At 37.0% G+C, this 18538-nt stretch overlaps 2 protein-coding genes across 4 annotated transcripts; both read right to left on the reverse strand.

Moving 5' to 3' along the window:
- Nucleotides 1-3968: 3968 nt before the first annotated feature.
- On the reverse strand, nt 3969-8595 carry vps72a (vacuolar protein sorting 72 homolog a). Its single transcript, XM_067499831.1, has 6 exons — nt 8221-8595; nt 6940-7092; nt 6249-6369; nt 5898-6074; nt 5146-5290; nt 3969-4829 (listed from the first exon to the last, which is right to left on the reverse strand). The coding sequence occupies exons 1-6, from the start codon at nt 8335-8337 to the stop codon at nt 4445-4447; spliced, it is 1098 nt and encodes a 365-aa protein (XP_067355932.1). The 5' UTR covers nt 8338-8595; the 3' UTR covers nt 3969-4444.
- Nucleotides 8596-9288: 693 nt separating this feature from the next.
- On the reverse strand, nt 9289-14168 carry LOC137124747 (leucine-rich repeat and immunoglobulin-like domain-containing nogo receptor-interacting protein 1). Of its 3 annotated transcripts, none has more exons than XM_067499829.1 (3): nt 13832-14168; nt 12021-12091; nt 9290-11851 (listed from the first exon to the last, which is right to left on the reverse strand). In XM_067499829.1, the coding sequence occupies exon 3, from the start codon at nt 11837-11839 to the stop codon at nt 10010-10012; it is 1830 nt and encodes a 609-aa protein (XP_067355930.1). In that variant the 5' UTR covers nt 11840-11851; nt 12021-12091; nt 13832-14168; the 3' UTR covers nt 9290-10009. The 3 variants fall into 3 exon arrangements, with proteins under 3 accessions (XP_067355929.1, XP_067355930.1, XP_067355931.1); XM_067499830.1 differs by having other exon boundaries at nt 12014-12091; XM_067499828.1 differs by lacking the exon at nt 12021-12091 and having other exon boundaries at nt 9289-11851.
- Between the last annotated feature and the right edge of the window lie 4370 nt (nt 14169-18538).

Here is an 18538-nt window from a genome sequence, read left to right on the forward strand (position 1 = left end):
GTTTGTAATAGCCGAAAATAAAACGAAGAGATGACGGCCGGCCGCCCACTGTGCCGAATAATTACCATGGAAATGAGGCTGGGGAGTATAACAAAGTTCATTTCAGTTACCTCTAGAATATGGAGAGTGGGCAAAGTGTCTCACACAGATTTTAAAGTTAAAGGATGCTGCACTTGTAATGAAGCTTAAGTTTGTACACTTGAAAAAATAGGTTTATTTTTAGCACAGTAGGTGGGAAAGTGCTGCTTTTTATAGGTTGGGGACCAGTCAAAGACCGTACATTTGATCAAACGTCCATGTAACACTTTAATAAGACAGTAGCTCTCAACAGCTGCAAGCTGCACTGGCAGCACTTTGAACGTGGATGGCCAGAAAACTGCTCATTCTGTGTCAACTGGCACAACCCATTTCTGATAATAAGGTCCCCAGGGCCCCCAAAGCCCCAGATTCATTGTGTAGGAACTGATATGTGGCTACTTAATTTGAACTTTTTTGGCCCTTTAGCAAAGTACAACTTTTTTTTCTAGATAAGTCTTTTTTTTTTTATTATTGATGCAGCCACTGCACCACCAGACCTGCCTCATTCATATGAATCATAGGGATCCTACATCTCCCATAATGCAACTCAGCATATTTAGACATGCCCGTTTGTCTTCAAATTAAAATAACCCCGATTATGTCACTATGACATTATCGGGGTTATTTTCTCAAACATTGGAAAGCTCCCCACACACACCAAAGAAATCAAAGAGCTGATGCTCGTGAGAATAAAGGTTGGCCGCCTCTCTAAAGTTCAGACAAAGCTGAGGGTTCAGTTATCTGACTTAGTTATGTCAAGTGGGTATTTTCCACACACTCATTTGTGCTTGAACTGTGTTTTCTTTTTGACTTGCAGTGCAAGTATATTAACACAAATGGCAAATTTGTTTTAAAAGCACCACAACTTTAGAAAATACACACTTGATTTGACTAACTCGAGCCGAATGTTAGCTCCCGCTGAATGCTACAGAAAGCGTTTTTTGCACAGATGAGGACTGTGGATTTCATCTCTGATTACTTACATTGGAGTTCTGCTAGGAAGGGATTGCTTCACAGTTGGTGTAGAGAAAGTACAAAGGCCAACAGCTCCTTCAATTTGTGGAGCATTTTGTATTGTAGAGAGTATTGTACTTTGTTGTGTGTATGAATATATCCTTTAAAATTCTCAGTGATGTTTGATGTGTTTGAAAGAAACAGCATAAACAGCAGAAATCAAGTCTGTGGGTGATTCATTTGGAGGTTAATAGTCTGTAATTGGGTTTATTCTGGTCACTGCAAAAATGCCAGTCCAACAAAACTGTCCATATAGGTGGAGAAGTGTGGAGGCAGCAGCAATTGTCGTGGTTCATAGGATTTTTATTTGGATATCTGCTATGTAAACGTTACATAAATGTGTATTGCTAATTGTTAAATCCTGAATGTGTCATAGATCATTTTGTGGGCATGTATAAAGGTATTACATAAATGCCGGATAAAGATGGTGTACCCTGGTTAGAATTTTTTTCTTTATGACAAACATGAGACTGGCGGTTAATCGTGGATATAAACTGTAATGTATTGATAATGTTTTAGTCTAAATGGTATTTGTCATCTGAATCATTAAAGTTAGATGTGTACATAAATACAAAGGACAAAGCCACATCATTAAAAGAAAACAAACTATGCTTGTTTTCATTGTGTTTATGGATTGTAACATGTCTGTAAATTTGTAAATGTTTGTTTTTTATTCTGGCACTTTATTATCTGATATAAATTAGTTTTATTGTAATAATTCTAACGGAATTTAAAGTGTAATACAGCTGAAACATGAGTAAAGACATTACAGTAAGTAAGAGAAGATCAAACCAGACAGGGGGAAGCAAACCTCTTACTGTTTGTCAAAGACTAACTCGGGACAGAGGACGGCACATACAAGCTTCCAAAATCGACCAAAAATATAAACTGGAAATGACACATCTCCACTCTTTCGCTCTCAACCCTTACTCAGTCACTCATATGCACACACACACATACACAGACACACATCGCCATGGAAACTGATAAAAGAATAGCTGGTCTGCAAAAAGAAGAGATTGACAAAGGATATAAGAACTTGGATGATCAGCAAGAAACAAATTTATGGAATAAAGGAAAAGCTAAAGAAGATCACTAATCTAATATTTTTTTTAAAATGCAAAAATTATCCAGCTACAATGTCAAAATACTTGAAGAACATTATATTCATTCAGGTCTGATGAACCCACGAACAGTAAAGCCCAAAATCCTTTCAACCAATTTAACTTTCTTTCAGTTTATTGTCTTTATTGTCTTTCTTGTCTCGTCTTCGTTAGATTACAGACTTTACGTGTGATTTGAATGTGTGGCTTCAGACTAAAGAAATCTGCAAAGTGCAATGATGCAAATCTGCCACAACCAAGCAGAGAGGCTGAGTAAATATGAAGGAATGAAAGTTACGCGGATGTTGCAGACAGCAGAACAGAGAGGGTGGGCAAAAGAAGAGGGGAGAGGACAAGGGAAGGAGTACAGCACAGTACACCACCTACACTCATCTCCATGGCAACTACCACACTAGAACAAGTGATAATGCAGTTCCCTGTCTTCCTATTCTGAAAACTGTTCAATTGGTACCATATGCACTGTTGCAGTATGTGGGAGACAAAGCTTTCAGTGTTCTGTTGTTGCAGATGATATGAGAAGGGTTTAGATGCATTCAGCTGTAATGCTTCTAAAACACTGCTGGCTAAATATTTTAACATTACATCCATCTATCCACCAGAGACGTTGGCTTAGCCTGACACTGAATACATCATCATCGCTTTAAGGGATAACTTGTTATTTCTGAATTAATGTGTTTTTTTTTCCTTTGCCAAAGCAAGTGGCAGTTGCTTTCAAAGAACAAGCATTAAGGTTGACAGAGTTGAAAAGCCACGATAAAAAGAATTTTTCCAATCGTGATTCTTGCAGTTGGTGTGAATGTAATGTGACACTGTAACAACTCCAAATCTTTATTCATGTTGTTGTGCGACATGGGCTTTGAAATCTCTATGTTTAAGAAGTGTAAATGCTAGTGATTGAATACATGTGGGAATTACACCTGGGGCATTAGTGCAGAATAAAGTGTAAATGACATTGCACAAATTGTGTGCATAGTCTGTGCTTAATATGGGTTTTCACATAACAGGCTACTGAAATTACTCGACACACTTGAGTCTTTGCTAAACCCAACATTTCAGCCAATTGTTTGGGTGCCATTCATTCTATTCTGGACTCAATTTGTTTCAACAAAGCTCTTTGTGTAATAGAAAAAGATGCACAACTTACTGCTGTTACCATAAATGATACCTCATTCTGGTGCAAAAAAAATAAATAAATTAATTAAAAAAAATCAAAGGATCATTTTGTCATGTGCCAAAGGAATTCAAGGTCGGCTTCGGCAGTCAGCCATGACGCCATCATCCTCATCAATCCTGTTCCCAGCAGAACTATCAGCATCAGCTGAAAAACAAGCTATTTATTTTTTCTATTAATAGACATATAGGCTATAGACACATTTACTTTTGCTGTTTGACCTGCACTGCAAGCTATGTGACTAAATCTAAATCTCTGATAATGTCTATTTTCTAATAGAAGAAAGTAAACATTAATGGAAGCAAAAGTTTCAGAAACAAAGGACTGCTGTCCATAACAAACCAAAATTTCATATTTAAATGCTTCTTCTGTCAATAAAAAAAAAAACAAAGACAAAAAAGAGCAAAAGCATGCACTGATGAATTAAAACATTCACATTGATTTGTGAGATAAGGCACTAAACAAAGCTCCTGGGGCAAGATCGTCATACACACAAACACACACATACTGTGAGTTGTTACAGTGTTCGATGTTTATGAAATGAAATATCAGAGTTCAAAGAAATAGTAAATATGAATAAATCCAAGTTTCAAATATTTATTCTTTTGTTGTTATAAAAACAAGACATCATCAAAAAAAGCTGCCAGTGTGCACATGAAAACTCTCTTTTGAATTTCAAAGTAAAGTTGTTGTTTTTTGAAATGAAATTATCAGGCTACTGATGTACAAAATTCATTTCCGTATACAGAAGCATCACAAATGAGATTCTCTGGGCAGTTTCAGAAAATGCAACAACCCATTTAGTTGTTGTAATATTAGTATCTTACTGACTTTCTGTACTTCTTGAAATTGATTTATGTCCAGCCAACATCAGCACTGAAGACATTAACCAAGAAAACTGCAATGTACTTATTGCAGTAGCTGCTTAATCCCAAAATGTAACTTTTACAGCAATTTCCTGGGACACTACGCAGACAGAGAGGATTTTATCTCAACAACAGAGCAACAGGTGGTTTCCCCATGTCACTGAACTGAAAATAATGTTCATTAAACTAACCTATGTTGCAGTTGCATTCTGCTTCACAACCATTTTTTGTCGGGCACCCTTTGTTGCTCCAGAGTCAAGTCCCGTCATGCTTCCTGAAGGAAATCCATGAGCGGCCACATATTTACGGTAAGCTTCTCGGATGATGCGGAAGGCTCGTGCATTAGCATAAGGTATATCAGTGACGGGGTCTCGGTACAATGCAGCCTTGTGCGTGACAGGACAAACCTCCTGGACTGGTAGCTGAGGACTTGACTGGGCACCATGTGGAAACACTGACTCAAAAGCCTCGTCATCACTGAATGTTATGTAGGTACGTGAGCACAAGCCTCCAACAGGCTGTTGTTGAGGTGTGGTGGGGTTTTGTGGTGCGGTCTGAGGAACCTCCTGATCCAACCTTTAGAAATGGGAAAATAATAAAACATAATTTTTTATAATAATCTTCTACAACTGTTTCCAAAAGCACATGGCACTGTGTAAATGTAATAAATGCATAATTAAGTGATTAAATCTTTTTTATCTGATTGCTAATAGTACAAAGACAACTAAACAAACTGCTCATTCTTAATTTCATGCAAGCAACACATTTCAAAAAGATGAGAAAGGGGTATGTTTACCACTGTGTTGCATCACCTCTTCATTTAACTGCACTCTGTAACCATCTGTCAAATTGTTTTTATAAATAACTGAGTCTGGCATGGGATAATACATACCCTTCAACATCCACATTTTCTTCTTTTAGGACTGAGGGAGAAACAAGGGGCATCAGAACTGAATGATAACGAATGGTTGGTCCCTCAAATCGGCGCTTCTTATGGACTTGTTTCTTCTTGTCTGCTTCCAGACGTTCATAGTTCTCTAGACACAGAAAATTGAATATTTAAAGTTTATTCAGCAAACAACTTTTTCATTTATAAACAATCATTAGACAACTTAAAGCAATAAAAATGTATAATCATTACTCATTTATTTCCATTAACCTCAAGTTAAAGTTATTAGATGTATTATATTTATGATAATTCCGTGCATCTCTTTTGCCAAATAAATGGGCTATGTTAGTGAACAAATAGTCGGAATAAAGCTGGTGATCTATTTAAGCACAAATTAAACTACATTCTTATCTATACCTGTTTTTGATACACAGGTCTTAACTGTGTCAAATAAAATAAAGCTGAAAAAAATACAAGTTTAAATATCCTTGGGCTTATTAAACTGCTAAACAGTACACTTACTATTTCTATTATCAATTTATTTTGTATTGCGGTATATTTGCAATTTGAAAAACTGTTTGTTTTAAGATGCAATGGGAAAAACAAATGAAGTCACTGATGAAGTGAGACATGATTACATTAGTCAACATCCCATATAGTGAAGTTTTACCATTAAACATTCCTCTTTCATATAGATAGATACTTTATTTACTTTATATATTTAATTTTTGTATATAAAACCAACATGTTCTTACCTAATGATCGAATGTTGATCTCAGCTGTAATCTTGGCCTCAGCCAACAGTTGTTCCTGGGTAAGGGGCCGATCACGATGAGCACCTCTTCTTCTCCGAGGGGCGTCCTGACGCTCTTGTAAGCGCAAATTTGTCTTTCGTGTATGTTCACTGGTGGACTGTCGCACAGACTTCCGAGCTAAACAACAATTAAGGCTTACATCTCAAAAAACAACCCACATAAAGCTGGAGAATTGCAATCAAAAACTTTCACATGAGAAATACAAACAGATTATCCAGATTATTTTGTAAGCTATTTTCTGTTGCCAATGTGATGTAATCGAAATTTGCTTGTGGAAGGTAACAGTCTTACTCTCGGCAAAATCTTGAAATTCTTGTGGAATCCTCCTTTTGAGCTCCACTTTAGTTTTCTCAATCTTCTTCTGTTCCTCAGAGGGTCTTTTAGGTTTGGGTTTTGCTACTTTAATAGGTTCCTTGGATTAAACAAAGACAAAAGCCATCACTTTCATGCATGTACAATTAACCTACAAATTTAAATGAAAATACTATAAATACCAAGTTAGAAATATTTGTGACCAAGGTGTGATTCTAATTCCAAAGAGTTTCCAAGAGAACAGCATTTGACCTCCAGTGGCTCCAGTGGAGCTGCACTATCACAAGTGCCACTGGATGCAGAGCAACCACAGTAAAAAGCCCTTTTAAGATGTTCATGTGTGCACCTGTTGAATTAAGTGCATAAGGTGACTCAGCCACCCTTCATTTTTTATGCACTCTATTGTTTTGTAAATTAAATTTGAAATAGATATGTATGGTCATTTTTGCCCATCAATCTGGCATCTAGCTACCAGCTAGTGGAGTGTAGACAGAAAATTGTAATTAAAGAAAAAAATGTTTCAATATTCAAAGACAAAAAGCACAAAAAACAGCAATTTAATGTGGAAATGTAATTTAAAAAACCCAGGTACAAATGTAGACAAATCTAATTAATTTCTTGAAGCAAATACTTGATTTATTGTCTGAGCATCTGTAACCACTTTTCCTACCTTATAAGCTTTAGTGACAACTCGACTTTTCCTTCGAGGTGCATCCTCCTCCTGGTCACTGTCTGGCTCATCTCCCTCATCTATGTCAAAGTCGCTGTCAACTTCATCCTCGGTGTCTGAATGTTCTCCATGATACTCATCATCTCCTGATTCCTAGAAGGAAACAAAACAGCATATTTAGCAATGTAGGGAATACAGTGTGATGAATAGACTTTCTGGTATGCAACCATTATGAGAATCCACCCTGGAATCAGTTTGGCAATATCAATTCCCTCCAAGGTTTTTTTTATACGAGTATATAAATAAGTATTTATCAAGAATTGGAAATAAATACAAGAGAAATTTAACCATTAAGTACATGGAGCAGTACTTTATGTAATGGACAGGTATGCTGAGTAAGGTACCATTATGCTTATACCATTATCAGCATATTTACATGTAAGCAATAATTAAGTTGATAAAATACTGTAGCCTCTCCTCTCTTTTGGGTCTGATGCAAAAATGACTAGCCCTTTTATCCACGTTTCACAGATATGTTAGCTGTAAAGCTGGACAGAGCCAGCAATACTTTGAAGTCACGGTTTCATATGACTTACTTTGGCATGGTAGCTTAGAAGGCCAGAGAACAGTATTTTGTGTTTTTGTGCATCCCATCCATGTTGCATCTTTTGGTAAATGCCCGAACTATGTCAAAAAAGCTCTAACACACATATCTGAACTCAGAGTGAATAGGTATTGTTCCACTCATTAAAACAAGTCATATAAAGAGACATTTTTCCACTGTGAATATGCAGTTCTTACACGTAACTATTAGATGTGGTATTGACTGCAGAGAAGCACACGCATTCAGATTTTCACATCCTATACCATAAAAGGCCAGAAAAACATCGCAATACATATTATTTGATAAAGCTGTAATGTTAACTATTGAAAATCTTTTAGGACATTGATTCCGCTCATTGGTTGAAACAGAAGCAGAACTATAGTGTGTTATACCTCTTAGTGTATTATACCGAGAGGAGTCTAATATTGTTCAATTAATCCCATTCATAGACGGTAAGCAGTCTATAGCTGATCTGTCTATACTAAGATTTTGTTATTTATAACGTTTGATCTGTCATTTTATGAATAAATTAAAACCACGTAGGAACTAAATGATGTTTCCGCCTCATATGATGTATTTTGAGCAAGCAAGCGATCACTTTCTGTGAACGTAAGGTTCATCAGGCTGCTAATGCTAACTTGTTAGCTTCGCCTGTGTTTATTATTCGAGTTACTCACATCGTTGAAACCACCGTAAGTGGTCTTGTAAAACTCGTCCTCTTCTTCAGCATCCAGTAAGTTTGACATGCGATTACCTGCAGTCTTTCTGGGTTCCCGGCCTACTGCGAGACTCATGGTTTTAAATTCTAAATAATGCTAAAACAATAACGTTTGGATATCTAACTAGCTAACGTTAGCTAGTAGATAGTGATGTCCGTACTGTTAAAGACAATTATTGACTACTACTTTCGCCGCGCTTACATAATTAGCGTTTTATGTTCGTAGTCATATTTACTTAAGCTATAAAAAACTCTCTTTAAGGTGCTAACAATGTTGCTAACTTGCAGCTAACTGGTCTTAGCTACTGACTTTGTTTAACACATATCCGGGGTAGTTAATGTACTTCCGGTACAAGGCTCGTTGAAAATAAAGCTTAATATTCACAGATACTAATTTAAATTAATGAAGCATAACATTTGTGTACTTCAGCCTATACTATATGATATGTATGTATAATATTGTATATGTTATGTATATATACATTGACTTTGACTTTAATCTTTTAAACCCTTATTTCATTCACATCAATGTCTTAACATCTGAATCGTTTGGCTGCCACGGTGTTTTATATAGTTCTCATGGAAACCAGTGTAGTTGTTGCCTAGCACTCTAATGTATGAGAACTAATGTATCGTCAAGGCAACAATATCTCAATTTAAAATGATCACTAGTTCAATAGACAACCAACAATATATTTTGGATTTTTATTATTATTATATTTTTAAAGGCTTGTTCTTTCTCTTTTTGTCTCACTCACAAGTTATTTATTTCCCAGCTTGTTTATTAATTTACTGTTATAATAACAGTTATTAAATAAATAAATAAAAAAAATCCATAGGCTACAAGCCCAAATAACACTGAAAGTCACATAGTACTAAAAAGTAAAAGGTCTTTTCTGTGTTATATTACTTTCTACTATCTTAGAAATCTGTACAAATAAAATTCCCTTTAAATATATATAACTTCTTACTGTATCTAGTATGTCTCATGTGAACTTTTCACCACCAAATATGAACACCAAAAACTACAAAGTGACATTTTTGAAAGCACATTTATTTTATCCTATGCCAGTTTTTAAAATTGACAGGTGCTCTATTAGAGAAAAATAATTACATTACACACATCTGATGAGTAAATTTCACAATGTCAGAATATTAGCAGAAAATATAAAATCTAATATGGTAGAATACAAATGACATGCTATAAGTACTAATAGGCTTATAGATGCAAGCTTAAAGTATATGAACCTTGAGTTGTGTAAACTGTTTTTTTTCTCAAGGTTAATAAACAAAACAAACATAATTAGTCTACAAGGCTGGAATAAAAACAGTTTCTTTGTACATTCTCTGACGTTTAATTTGTCTCTACATATAAATATCAACAGCAATATTTGCAGTAAATAGTTAACAATAATTAGCATTTTGCATGCACTATGCCAGTCATATTCTGCTCATGTTAGTTGTTTTCTTTCCAGCTTTTCTAGCAATATCTTCTTTTTGCCCAGATGCTCTGACACCAGCACATTTGTCTTTTTTACAACATAGGTGGCTGGTAAAATGTTCACTTTATATGAATTTAGTCATTGTCATCCTCTGCTGTATACGAGGTAACATGGTGATAAAATTAAATACTAATTGTAATTATGCATTCTGTAAATTGGATACTTTAAGTCAGGTAGTTCTACATTTCAGCAAGTAGTTTATTTATTATTAAGTTATTAAGTTGAAAACAGACTTTACTTACTGACTCATATTAATTTCATGGTAAATCTGCTTGTTTCCATATAATTTCCTTTGCCTACATTGCTTCTCGACATAGTACTTCGTGGTACATATGCGATTGTGGCTGTGTGCTTTATTTGCCCTTTGGTCTTACTCCAGAGAAACATAAAAATGAAACACACACTCACAGAGCTGAAAAATGACATCAACCCAATGGTTGCTGCTATCAGTAATGTCTTGACATCAAAAGGGAGTTTCTGATTCCCTTTCACACCTGGAGAGGCAGATGGAAAAGCAAACCAACCTTCTAGATGAAAGAGATTTGTGGTAGATGATGGAAAGACTCGGACATGAAGGCTTACAAGCATGCTGTCATTTCCTGCCGCATTAGATGCCACACAGAGATAAGTACCACTGTCTTCAGGCTGAGCATAGCGAACCTCCAGTGAGCCATTAGAGAGAGCCCGTATTCTACCAGTTGGAGACAAAGGTCTTTGCTGTGGGTTTAGCCAGCTGACAGATGGCAGAGGGTCACCTTCGGCATTGCAATAAAACACCACCGTGTGTCCCTGATCTACTTTCACTACTTGAGGTTTGTGGTTCAGAATTTGAGGGGGGCGACAGGTGAGCAGGCCTGCTAGTTCAGACTGAGAAAAGTCTAGAAAATTCCAGCCCTGCAGCTGAACTGAGGTAGTGCAAGTAGGCGATTCTCCACCAAAGTCCAGGTATTGGCGTCTTCGTATCACCCACAGCAATCGACAGTCACATGCCAGTGGATTGTTATCAAGTCCCAGAGTTTTCAGGGTGTCCACTGAATGAAACACATCTACCTCCAGTGTGTTGAGAAGGTTTCGAGATACATTCAGCAATTTAAAATGTGTTAAACCTGTGAATGCTCTAATTTCGATGCCTAGCAATGATCCCCCAATTAAATGAAGCTCTTCAAGCCGGAACAAGTCCCGAAGCATGTTTCCCTGTATGTAAGTTATTGGATTAAAAGAAAGGTCAAGGTGAATAAGGTATACAAGATGATGCAAAGGGATGTATGGGACAGCAGTGAGGTTGCAGCGTCTAATCGTGAGGGATGTAAGATTTAGGCCAAAGAGGCTGTTTTCTGACAGTGTCTCCAGCCTGGGGCAATAAGAAATGACAAGTTCCTTAAGGTGCACTAGATGGTGGAAGGAGTAGTTTGGCAGTGCGGTGAGGGTCAGTCGGCGAAAATGAAGTTTTCTCAACACACTCAGCTGTGTGAGTGCTTCTGTTGGCACAGCAGTGAGGTTGCAGCCATCAAGGTGAAGTTCCTTTACACTGGATAGTCCACTGAACGCTTGATGGGAGATGAAGACTAAATCATTATCTTCTGCTTTAATGGACTGCAGGGCGGGCAATTCATAAAAATTAAAATCTAAGAATACAAGGATCTCATTAGCGCTTATGTCTAGTAACTGCAAGTGTGTCAAGCCAGTAAATACTCCGGCAGGAATAATCTTTAGGTGATTGCGGGCAAGACGCAGAATTAGCAGATTTTGCAAACCAAGAAAAGCGTCCATTTCAATTGCTGTCAGAAGGTTGTCACTCAAATCTAGGTCTAAAAGTTGTGTTAAAGTCTGGAACTGCTGATGAGCCAGAGTCTTAATGTTATTGTGTGTTAAGTTCATTCGTTTAGCGTCTTGTGGGAGATCACCGGGCACTTTGCTAAGTTGGCCATCAGAGCAGTTCACCTCTAGCAGTACAGTATTACAGTGACAGGACTGTGGACACGGCCGGCGTGTTTCAGATGGTAGTGCCAGCCCTGCTGCTAAGAGGTAGAGAGCTCCCCAGCACAGCCAGTGGTGGATGGCAGTCCCCTCAAACATCTGCGCGCCTGCCTGCATGTATGGAAAGAGAGAGAGCGAGAGACAGCGAAACATTAACTAGAAAATCATCACCCTAGGAAAAAAGGGGTAAAGATGGCATCCACAGTTAAGATCTGGTTTACTACTATAACTGAACTGTAAAGAACTTTATTGTTTTTTACATTTTTTTCTTACCACTTACAAAACAGGAAGTGCCTTTTCATAACCAGACAGCTACTGATGGAGGGTCCCTTCCTTGTAGACTTACAAACACTAATGAAAAAATAAGACAGGAAGCAAAGCAAGTTGTCAGATGGTGATGCTGACGCTCATCCTTATCAGACTATGAATGTCAATGATTTCAGTTTATATTTATGTTGTTTACAGTGCTGCAGTAATACAGGATGATAAGCTACAGAGGTAACAGTGTCATCCATCCTGGAACAGCGAAGTCTCAGATGAGCCAGATCAGTGAACATCTTTAAAAAGCAACGAAGAACCCACCTGTCTTTTTGGCTTTCTCTTGGTTTCATATCTTTCATGTTATGAATAAACAAAAATGTTCATGTTTCTATTTTGCATACATATTTAAAGTGGATCTTAAATTATTTTGTGGAATATGTTCATGTATATATATTTTTTGCACAAAGTAATGCTAAATGCAGATGACGTGATCTGAAGTAGGAGCAAAACAGAGTACAAGTGAAAAAATGAAGGAGAAGGTGGTGAAATGGTGCAGTAACCAGAGACAAAGGTAGATGGGTCAACTGTGCAAAGGAGGACTGGGGTAGGGAAGTGAAGAAGAGAGTGCAGGTAGGATGAAGATCCAGAAGAACTCACATGAATAAGAGTAAAATAGGGTTCTGTTATCATTTGGTCGATACTAAAGCAGCAGTATCAGCAAGAGTTAGAAATCAAAGGGTCCAGTAGTGTGTTGGGGACTATTACCACTACGACCATTTGCTCTGTCGTCAGACAATCTCGTTTTAAAAGTCAGTAAATCCACCACTAGGGAGCAGCAAAAGCATAAATTAATTTGTGCATTAGTTTGGAAAAATGTCATGATGTCCACTGTGTACTGTGGCGTGTGATTGCCAAAATAATTCATTCATCTGTTCAAGTTCACGTGTGGGATGATGTCTAATGAACATGTAAACAATGTGGAAACATGGCTAATGTGGAAACATGAATGTCAAGTCGCATAACAAACTGTAAGTCTGTAATAATGACTAGCAGATCAGGTAATCAAAAAAAAACAAAAAACAAAAATGTGTGACTTGCTGAAATGTGCCTTTTTATCTGCCAAGAGAGCAAAAAAATATATAACACCTTGAAGTGTGATGCCACCCTCAGCTTTCCCTGATGTGTGGAAGGATGCAGCACTGCAGTGCATGTGAGAGGAAGACAACGCTCGGACAGATTTCTGATGCAATCGTGAGATTCTTCTGGAAGGGGAATTGTGATTGTAAATGTACACTATAAAAGTACTCATAAGAATGAAAAGAAAAAAATGTATGATATGATTATTCTTAAAACTAACTGATTAATTTTAATCAAACTTTTCTACATTAAGTGCCCGTGTTTGTAAGAGTTTTTTAATGATTTTCCACTAAAGTCTCCTCACATTGAACCCGGACACACAAAAAAACTGGGTCTAATATTAAAGATTTGTGCAAACAAACCAGAGAGAAGCTGTTACTGTGTCTAAATTCCTGTTTTTCGGATGGCAATTTTATCTTGACACCAATATTTGTATGGATCACTTGGGCTCAGAGTTTGGCTGGTGGTAATGATAGCAGCTCCCTGGAGCAGTGAATGATGGAGTCTGACTCACTGTGAACTCTTCTGGGAGCCCATGCGAGACAGTGAAAATAGTGTACAAAGGTGAAATCGCAGTCATTTAATGCAGTTTTACAGCTTGAAGAGCTCAAACGCAAAGGATGGTTATATGAAAGACACATAATTACAGTCATTTGTAAGGACAGGAATGCAAAATCAAGTAATATAACTTACCATCTCTTCAGTCTGGATAACTTGTCATTGCGATAGCTCCATTTTTACAATTTAGTAGTAAAAAAACAAGTGTAGTTTTTCTCTAAAAGTGTCTCTAGAAAAATGATATGTAGCGAACAGAATTCAAAGTGCACAGTACTTTTAGCTTGTCAGCTTCAACTCAAATCCCTCTGTTGCTCAAAAATACAGCCAGATAAAACCTGCAGTGTGAGAGAAATACACCTCTCATAACCAGAAATTTTGCATCCTCCCATTCTGAAATATTCAATTCAGATCCCCTGTTGCTTCACTGTCTTCATGGCAACGACAACACATTGGTTCTGGATGCGCTTGTTCTCGGTGCATGCTGGGGGATTATATGCACTAGCTCCTGGACGACATCCAGATCACTGCACTGGATGACAGTCGGCAGGCACAGGTCAGCCAAAGCAGAGATTTCAGGAGCGACACCAGATGGAAATGAAAGGAATATCTTTTCAGCTCCGTGCCCGTCAGAGTGATTTGAAACTTAGTATTATTATAATATGCTTACTATATTATACTTGGTTTTTATACATAAATTCATGACCTGCAGTGAATAAACAGCAGTTCTATAAAAAACAAAAAACTATAGATAAAACCTGTCAGATGCAGTGCTGCATTTTTAAAATGAATATTGTGCTAAAGGGAATCACAATAACTTTCTGATTACAAGTCCTTATATTTTGTTAATTCTTTCTAGTTTAAATTTACCAACAATGATGTGTAAAATGTGCCGAATGATGTGTAAAATGTGCCGAAGTGCAGATAACATTTGTTCGGCTTATAAGTTACTTCTGATGGGTCAGGTGAGCACCTTGCATGGCAGAAATTCCTCATTGGTGTGTGTGTGTGTGTCTGTGTGTGGGTGTGTGTATGTGTGTGTGTGTCTGTGTGTGGGTGTGTGTATGTGTGTGTGTGTGTTTGAAAGGGTGAATGAGAAGCAACATTGTAAAGTGCTTTGGATGAAAGTACACAGCCCATTTACCATTTCTGGCTGTCAGTCAAGATAATAACAATAACAACTACATAGACTCATTTTAAAAAGGCAGTTCAGTAGGCATCAGTCTTTTCCACATTTTTCTGTAAGTGTGACACAAGAACTAAAATGTGCTATGGTGAGTTTAAAGTTAATCATCACTAGAACAGGGAGTCGGTCTCATAAAGTAAAGGGTGTGAATTCATTTGTCCTTTTTAACACTTGTTTTGTTCTAGATGTACACTGCACCCACACGGCTCATCTTGTTATTTATATTTTTCAAACAGTTGCTTCTTTAATTAGTAAATGCTCACTTCAAATGCAATGAAAGTAAAAAAATCAAAATCAAATGAATAGGTGAATAAAACTGATTGTGTATTTGCTCAGCTGTAGAAATATGAAAGCTGCATGATCATAGTAGAGGGAGAGCCTTTGCTAAGTCAGCAAGTTGCCATCTGGTACCTCAGGGAACCTGCATTCGTCAGCAAATTTCCATCCAACCCCGGATTCAGGAAAAGGAAAGATCAGAGATCAACGCCAATTATAGCTTTGGCCAAATCAAAGTTCCACATTGCATAAGAGCTTCCTGTCCTTCTATAATCATATTGTTTCATCATTGTTGTTTCCTGTGACTTCTGCTGGAAATCCCCCCTTTTTTTCAAAGAATACCCATTTGTTTGCCTTTGTTAAATAATTTTCAAAAGGGATAGGACAATATTCCCTTTGCCAAAATGAACACTGAAATAACGTAATGGTGTACAGCCTAACATTAGCTTATTAGCTAATAATGTGTAATTCTTTGAGCTTTACACATTATATCTCGCTTGGTTGTTCCATGTAAAAACTGCACTTCCTATGTCCCAGGCCATCTCTTTACCCCTGTTTCCAGACCTTTTACTGAGCTAAGCTAACTGACCACTGTATGTGTCTTTGTATTTGGTGTAGGGTCGTTTCTGTGGGCGTGTAATCTGTGCATTCTTAAATGATAATCTCAGAATTTTGATCAGATTAGATTTTTATTTTTTATTTTTTACCCGTGAGTTCAGGGTTGCCACAGTGGATCTTTGTCCGCATGTTTATTTGGCAGTGTTTTTACGCAGGATGCCCTTCCTGAGGCAACCCTCCCCAATTTCTACCAGACTTGGACCGGCACTCCACAGCCGGGGATGGGAGTTCAGTCTCTTACCCAGGGACACTTCGACATATAGCCATCGAACCACTGACCCTGTGGTCCGTGGACGAGTGCCTTGCCAACTGAGCTACAGCCGCCCCCTGATCAGATCCTATGACCTATCCCAAGTTTTTCTGGAATTTCAAAAGATCTGTAGGGTAACACATCAACATTTTTTTGTACGTACTGTAGCCAGTAGATAGGATGATGCACATTTCTGTGATCCCTCTGTTATTTTGAACCAACCCACCTGTTTTTTAGAGGTAATCTATCTTCTACAGTTACATTTGTACGACTTTGTTCTACTCATAAACCGAATGTGCATGAAAAAATGTTACAGGAAATCACAGAAGGGCAGGGACAGAGACGACTAGGCGAAATACAGTAAACGAGTTTCAAGTCTTATGTTAATTACATATTACAGCTTTAAAAGTAAGCATTAATAGGTAAGTTGATAAAAAAAAATACTTTCTGATATTAATAAATTGTATTTTATATTGTCGTTATGTTATTGTTGGTTTGTTGTTTGGTTACATACTAATTTTCACATACTGTTAAAATGGTAAATACAAATCTCTGAGGTGGAGCCTCACACAAAGGGTTAATTCAACATGGGGATGTTCACAATGTAGCATTGTGAGGTAGTCAGGTGAAAACAGGAGCTGAAACCCTCCATCTGAACAGCCGATTCTATCAGCTTCAGTCCCCATTTATAAATCAGTAGGTCTGAACGTTAGGTGCCTCGATGGTGTGAATTTCTTTTCAACAGAGGGTTCAAACCACTTGCTGCTCTCATAACATGCTCTGTCTGACAGTGCTATTAATTAGCAGCAAACATTAGCAGTAGCACTTTTGCCAAATAACCAGTTTAGCTCATATGTTGCTTTTTCAGTTTAACCAAGTGCAATGACAAATATGTGTCAGTGTGTTGCTGAAGTGATTAATTAATTAGAAAATAGTGATGGATGGTTCGAACTATTTATTAGCTACCAATTTATCACAGAGTTAGTATTACAAATCAAATGGTCAAGTTTTGCATTTACATTTTTCATGTGCATTTCTCCCCACATGCTGTTTTTAATATACTATGACTGTATCATAGAATGTTTGTGACTTCAACCTCTCATGCTGGAAGGATATGTTGGGTGGTGCAGCTCTTTGTAAAATAAGCTGGAGATCAGATACACTGAGGTGAGAAAGTAAAATAAGTGTGTTTTAGAAAACTTTTTCTCTTTCTTCCTATTTGTAATAATGCATTTAAGTTGTTGGAATGGGTTTTCTGTCTAGAGATCAAGTCTCAAAGTTTAGTGTGTGGATGTATAAGAGGGGAGAAAAGATTTGCTGATAAGTAAAGTCAGAGATTACGGTATGGTAAGGTCCCCGTGTGGTGTGTTCTCCCTGTCTGGGATGTACCCTACCTCTCATTCCGGTGACCTGTGAGAGCCTCTAGACCACTATGACCCTGAATAGGTTAAGTGGTTACAGAAAGAGGATGAATGGAGAACAGAAATTTTGTAAAAGTCTACAATTACTACAGTAAATACAGGTCTATGGCACAGACAAATACCACTGACTGAGAAACGGCTAAACATGAGTAAAGAAGTAATACATTTCCAGATTGGATGTTGATACCAAGACAATCTATATTAAAATATTATGTTAAAATGACTCCAGGCTCAATATATTTTATGATTTTAAACAAATTGTCTTAACTTGTTTCTGTGAATATCTATATATGTCAATATATGGCTAATTATGATGTGTATTTTTAAATATGATTTTAATCTGTTTAAAGGTACTGTACTCCCTGATATATACACATATATTTCATGTTGACATATCCTGACAACATTAAACAATTATATAAAACAATACATTTCCTTTCCTTCCCAGATATGACCCAAGGCCAGAAGAAATTTGTTATATTAACACATTCCATTAAATGACCTAATTAATGTGTTAGAAAAAGAACTATACCGCTGATAACATCTAATAGATGTTGTGATTGTAAGCCTCTAAAAAAACAGTCAAGTGATGGTTTATATGTGTGTATTTTTATACTCATATTCTTATCACTTACTCAATAGGTTCAAGTAGACAGAAGTAATAAATTATCTATAGACCTTTTATGAGATTTAGTGCTAGCAAGAATGGGATAGACCTAAGTTCATACCGACTTTGACGTTTGAGCACCAAAATGTAATCTGTTCATCTTTGAGTCCTGGTAGATGTTTGTGCCAGATTTGAAAAAATTCAATTAAGGCATTTTTGTGACCTCTGACCACCAAACCCTAAGAAGCTGATCCTTGATTCCAAGTGGATGTTTGTGTTCATGAAATATGGCGTTCACAAAAATGGATTCAAGCTTCAAAGTTTAAGATTCAAAATTCTTTACTGTCATTTCACACATGGTATTTATAAAATACACAGGCTCAAATGAAATGTTTTTTCTCATCAGCTTCTGACAGTGCACAAAATAAAAAACTAATATTAAAAACCAAAAAAAACTAGTAGCAATTTATAGGAGATCATTAAAGAT

Source organism: Channa argus, chromosome 1 (genome assembly GCF_033026475.1).
Source record: "Channa argus isolate prfri chromosome 1, Channa argus male v1.0, whole genome shotgun sequence".
Lineage (NCBI taxonomy): Eukaryota > Metazoa > Chordata > Actinopteri > Anabantiformes > Channidae > Channa > Channa argus.

Excerpts from the sequence above, each read along its gene's own strand:
- vps72a (XM_067499831.1), bottom strand. The coding sequence starts at position 8,337 with ATGAGTCTCGCAGTAGGCCGGGAACCCAGAAAGACTGCAGGTAATCGC. Across the intron at positions 6,370-6,939 it reads TTGTCACTAAAGCTTATAAG|GAACCTATTAAAGTAGCAAA; the intron begins GTAGGAAAAGTG and ends GTTTAATCCAAG. Across the intron at positions 4,830-5,145 it reads GAAAATGTGGATGTTGAAGG|GTTGGATCAGGAGGTTCCTC; the intron begins GTATGTATTATC and ends CCATTTCTAAAG.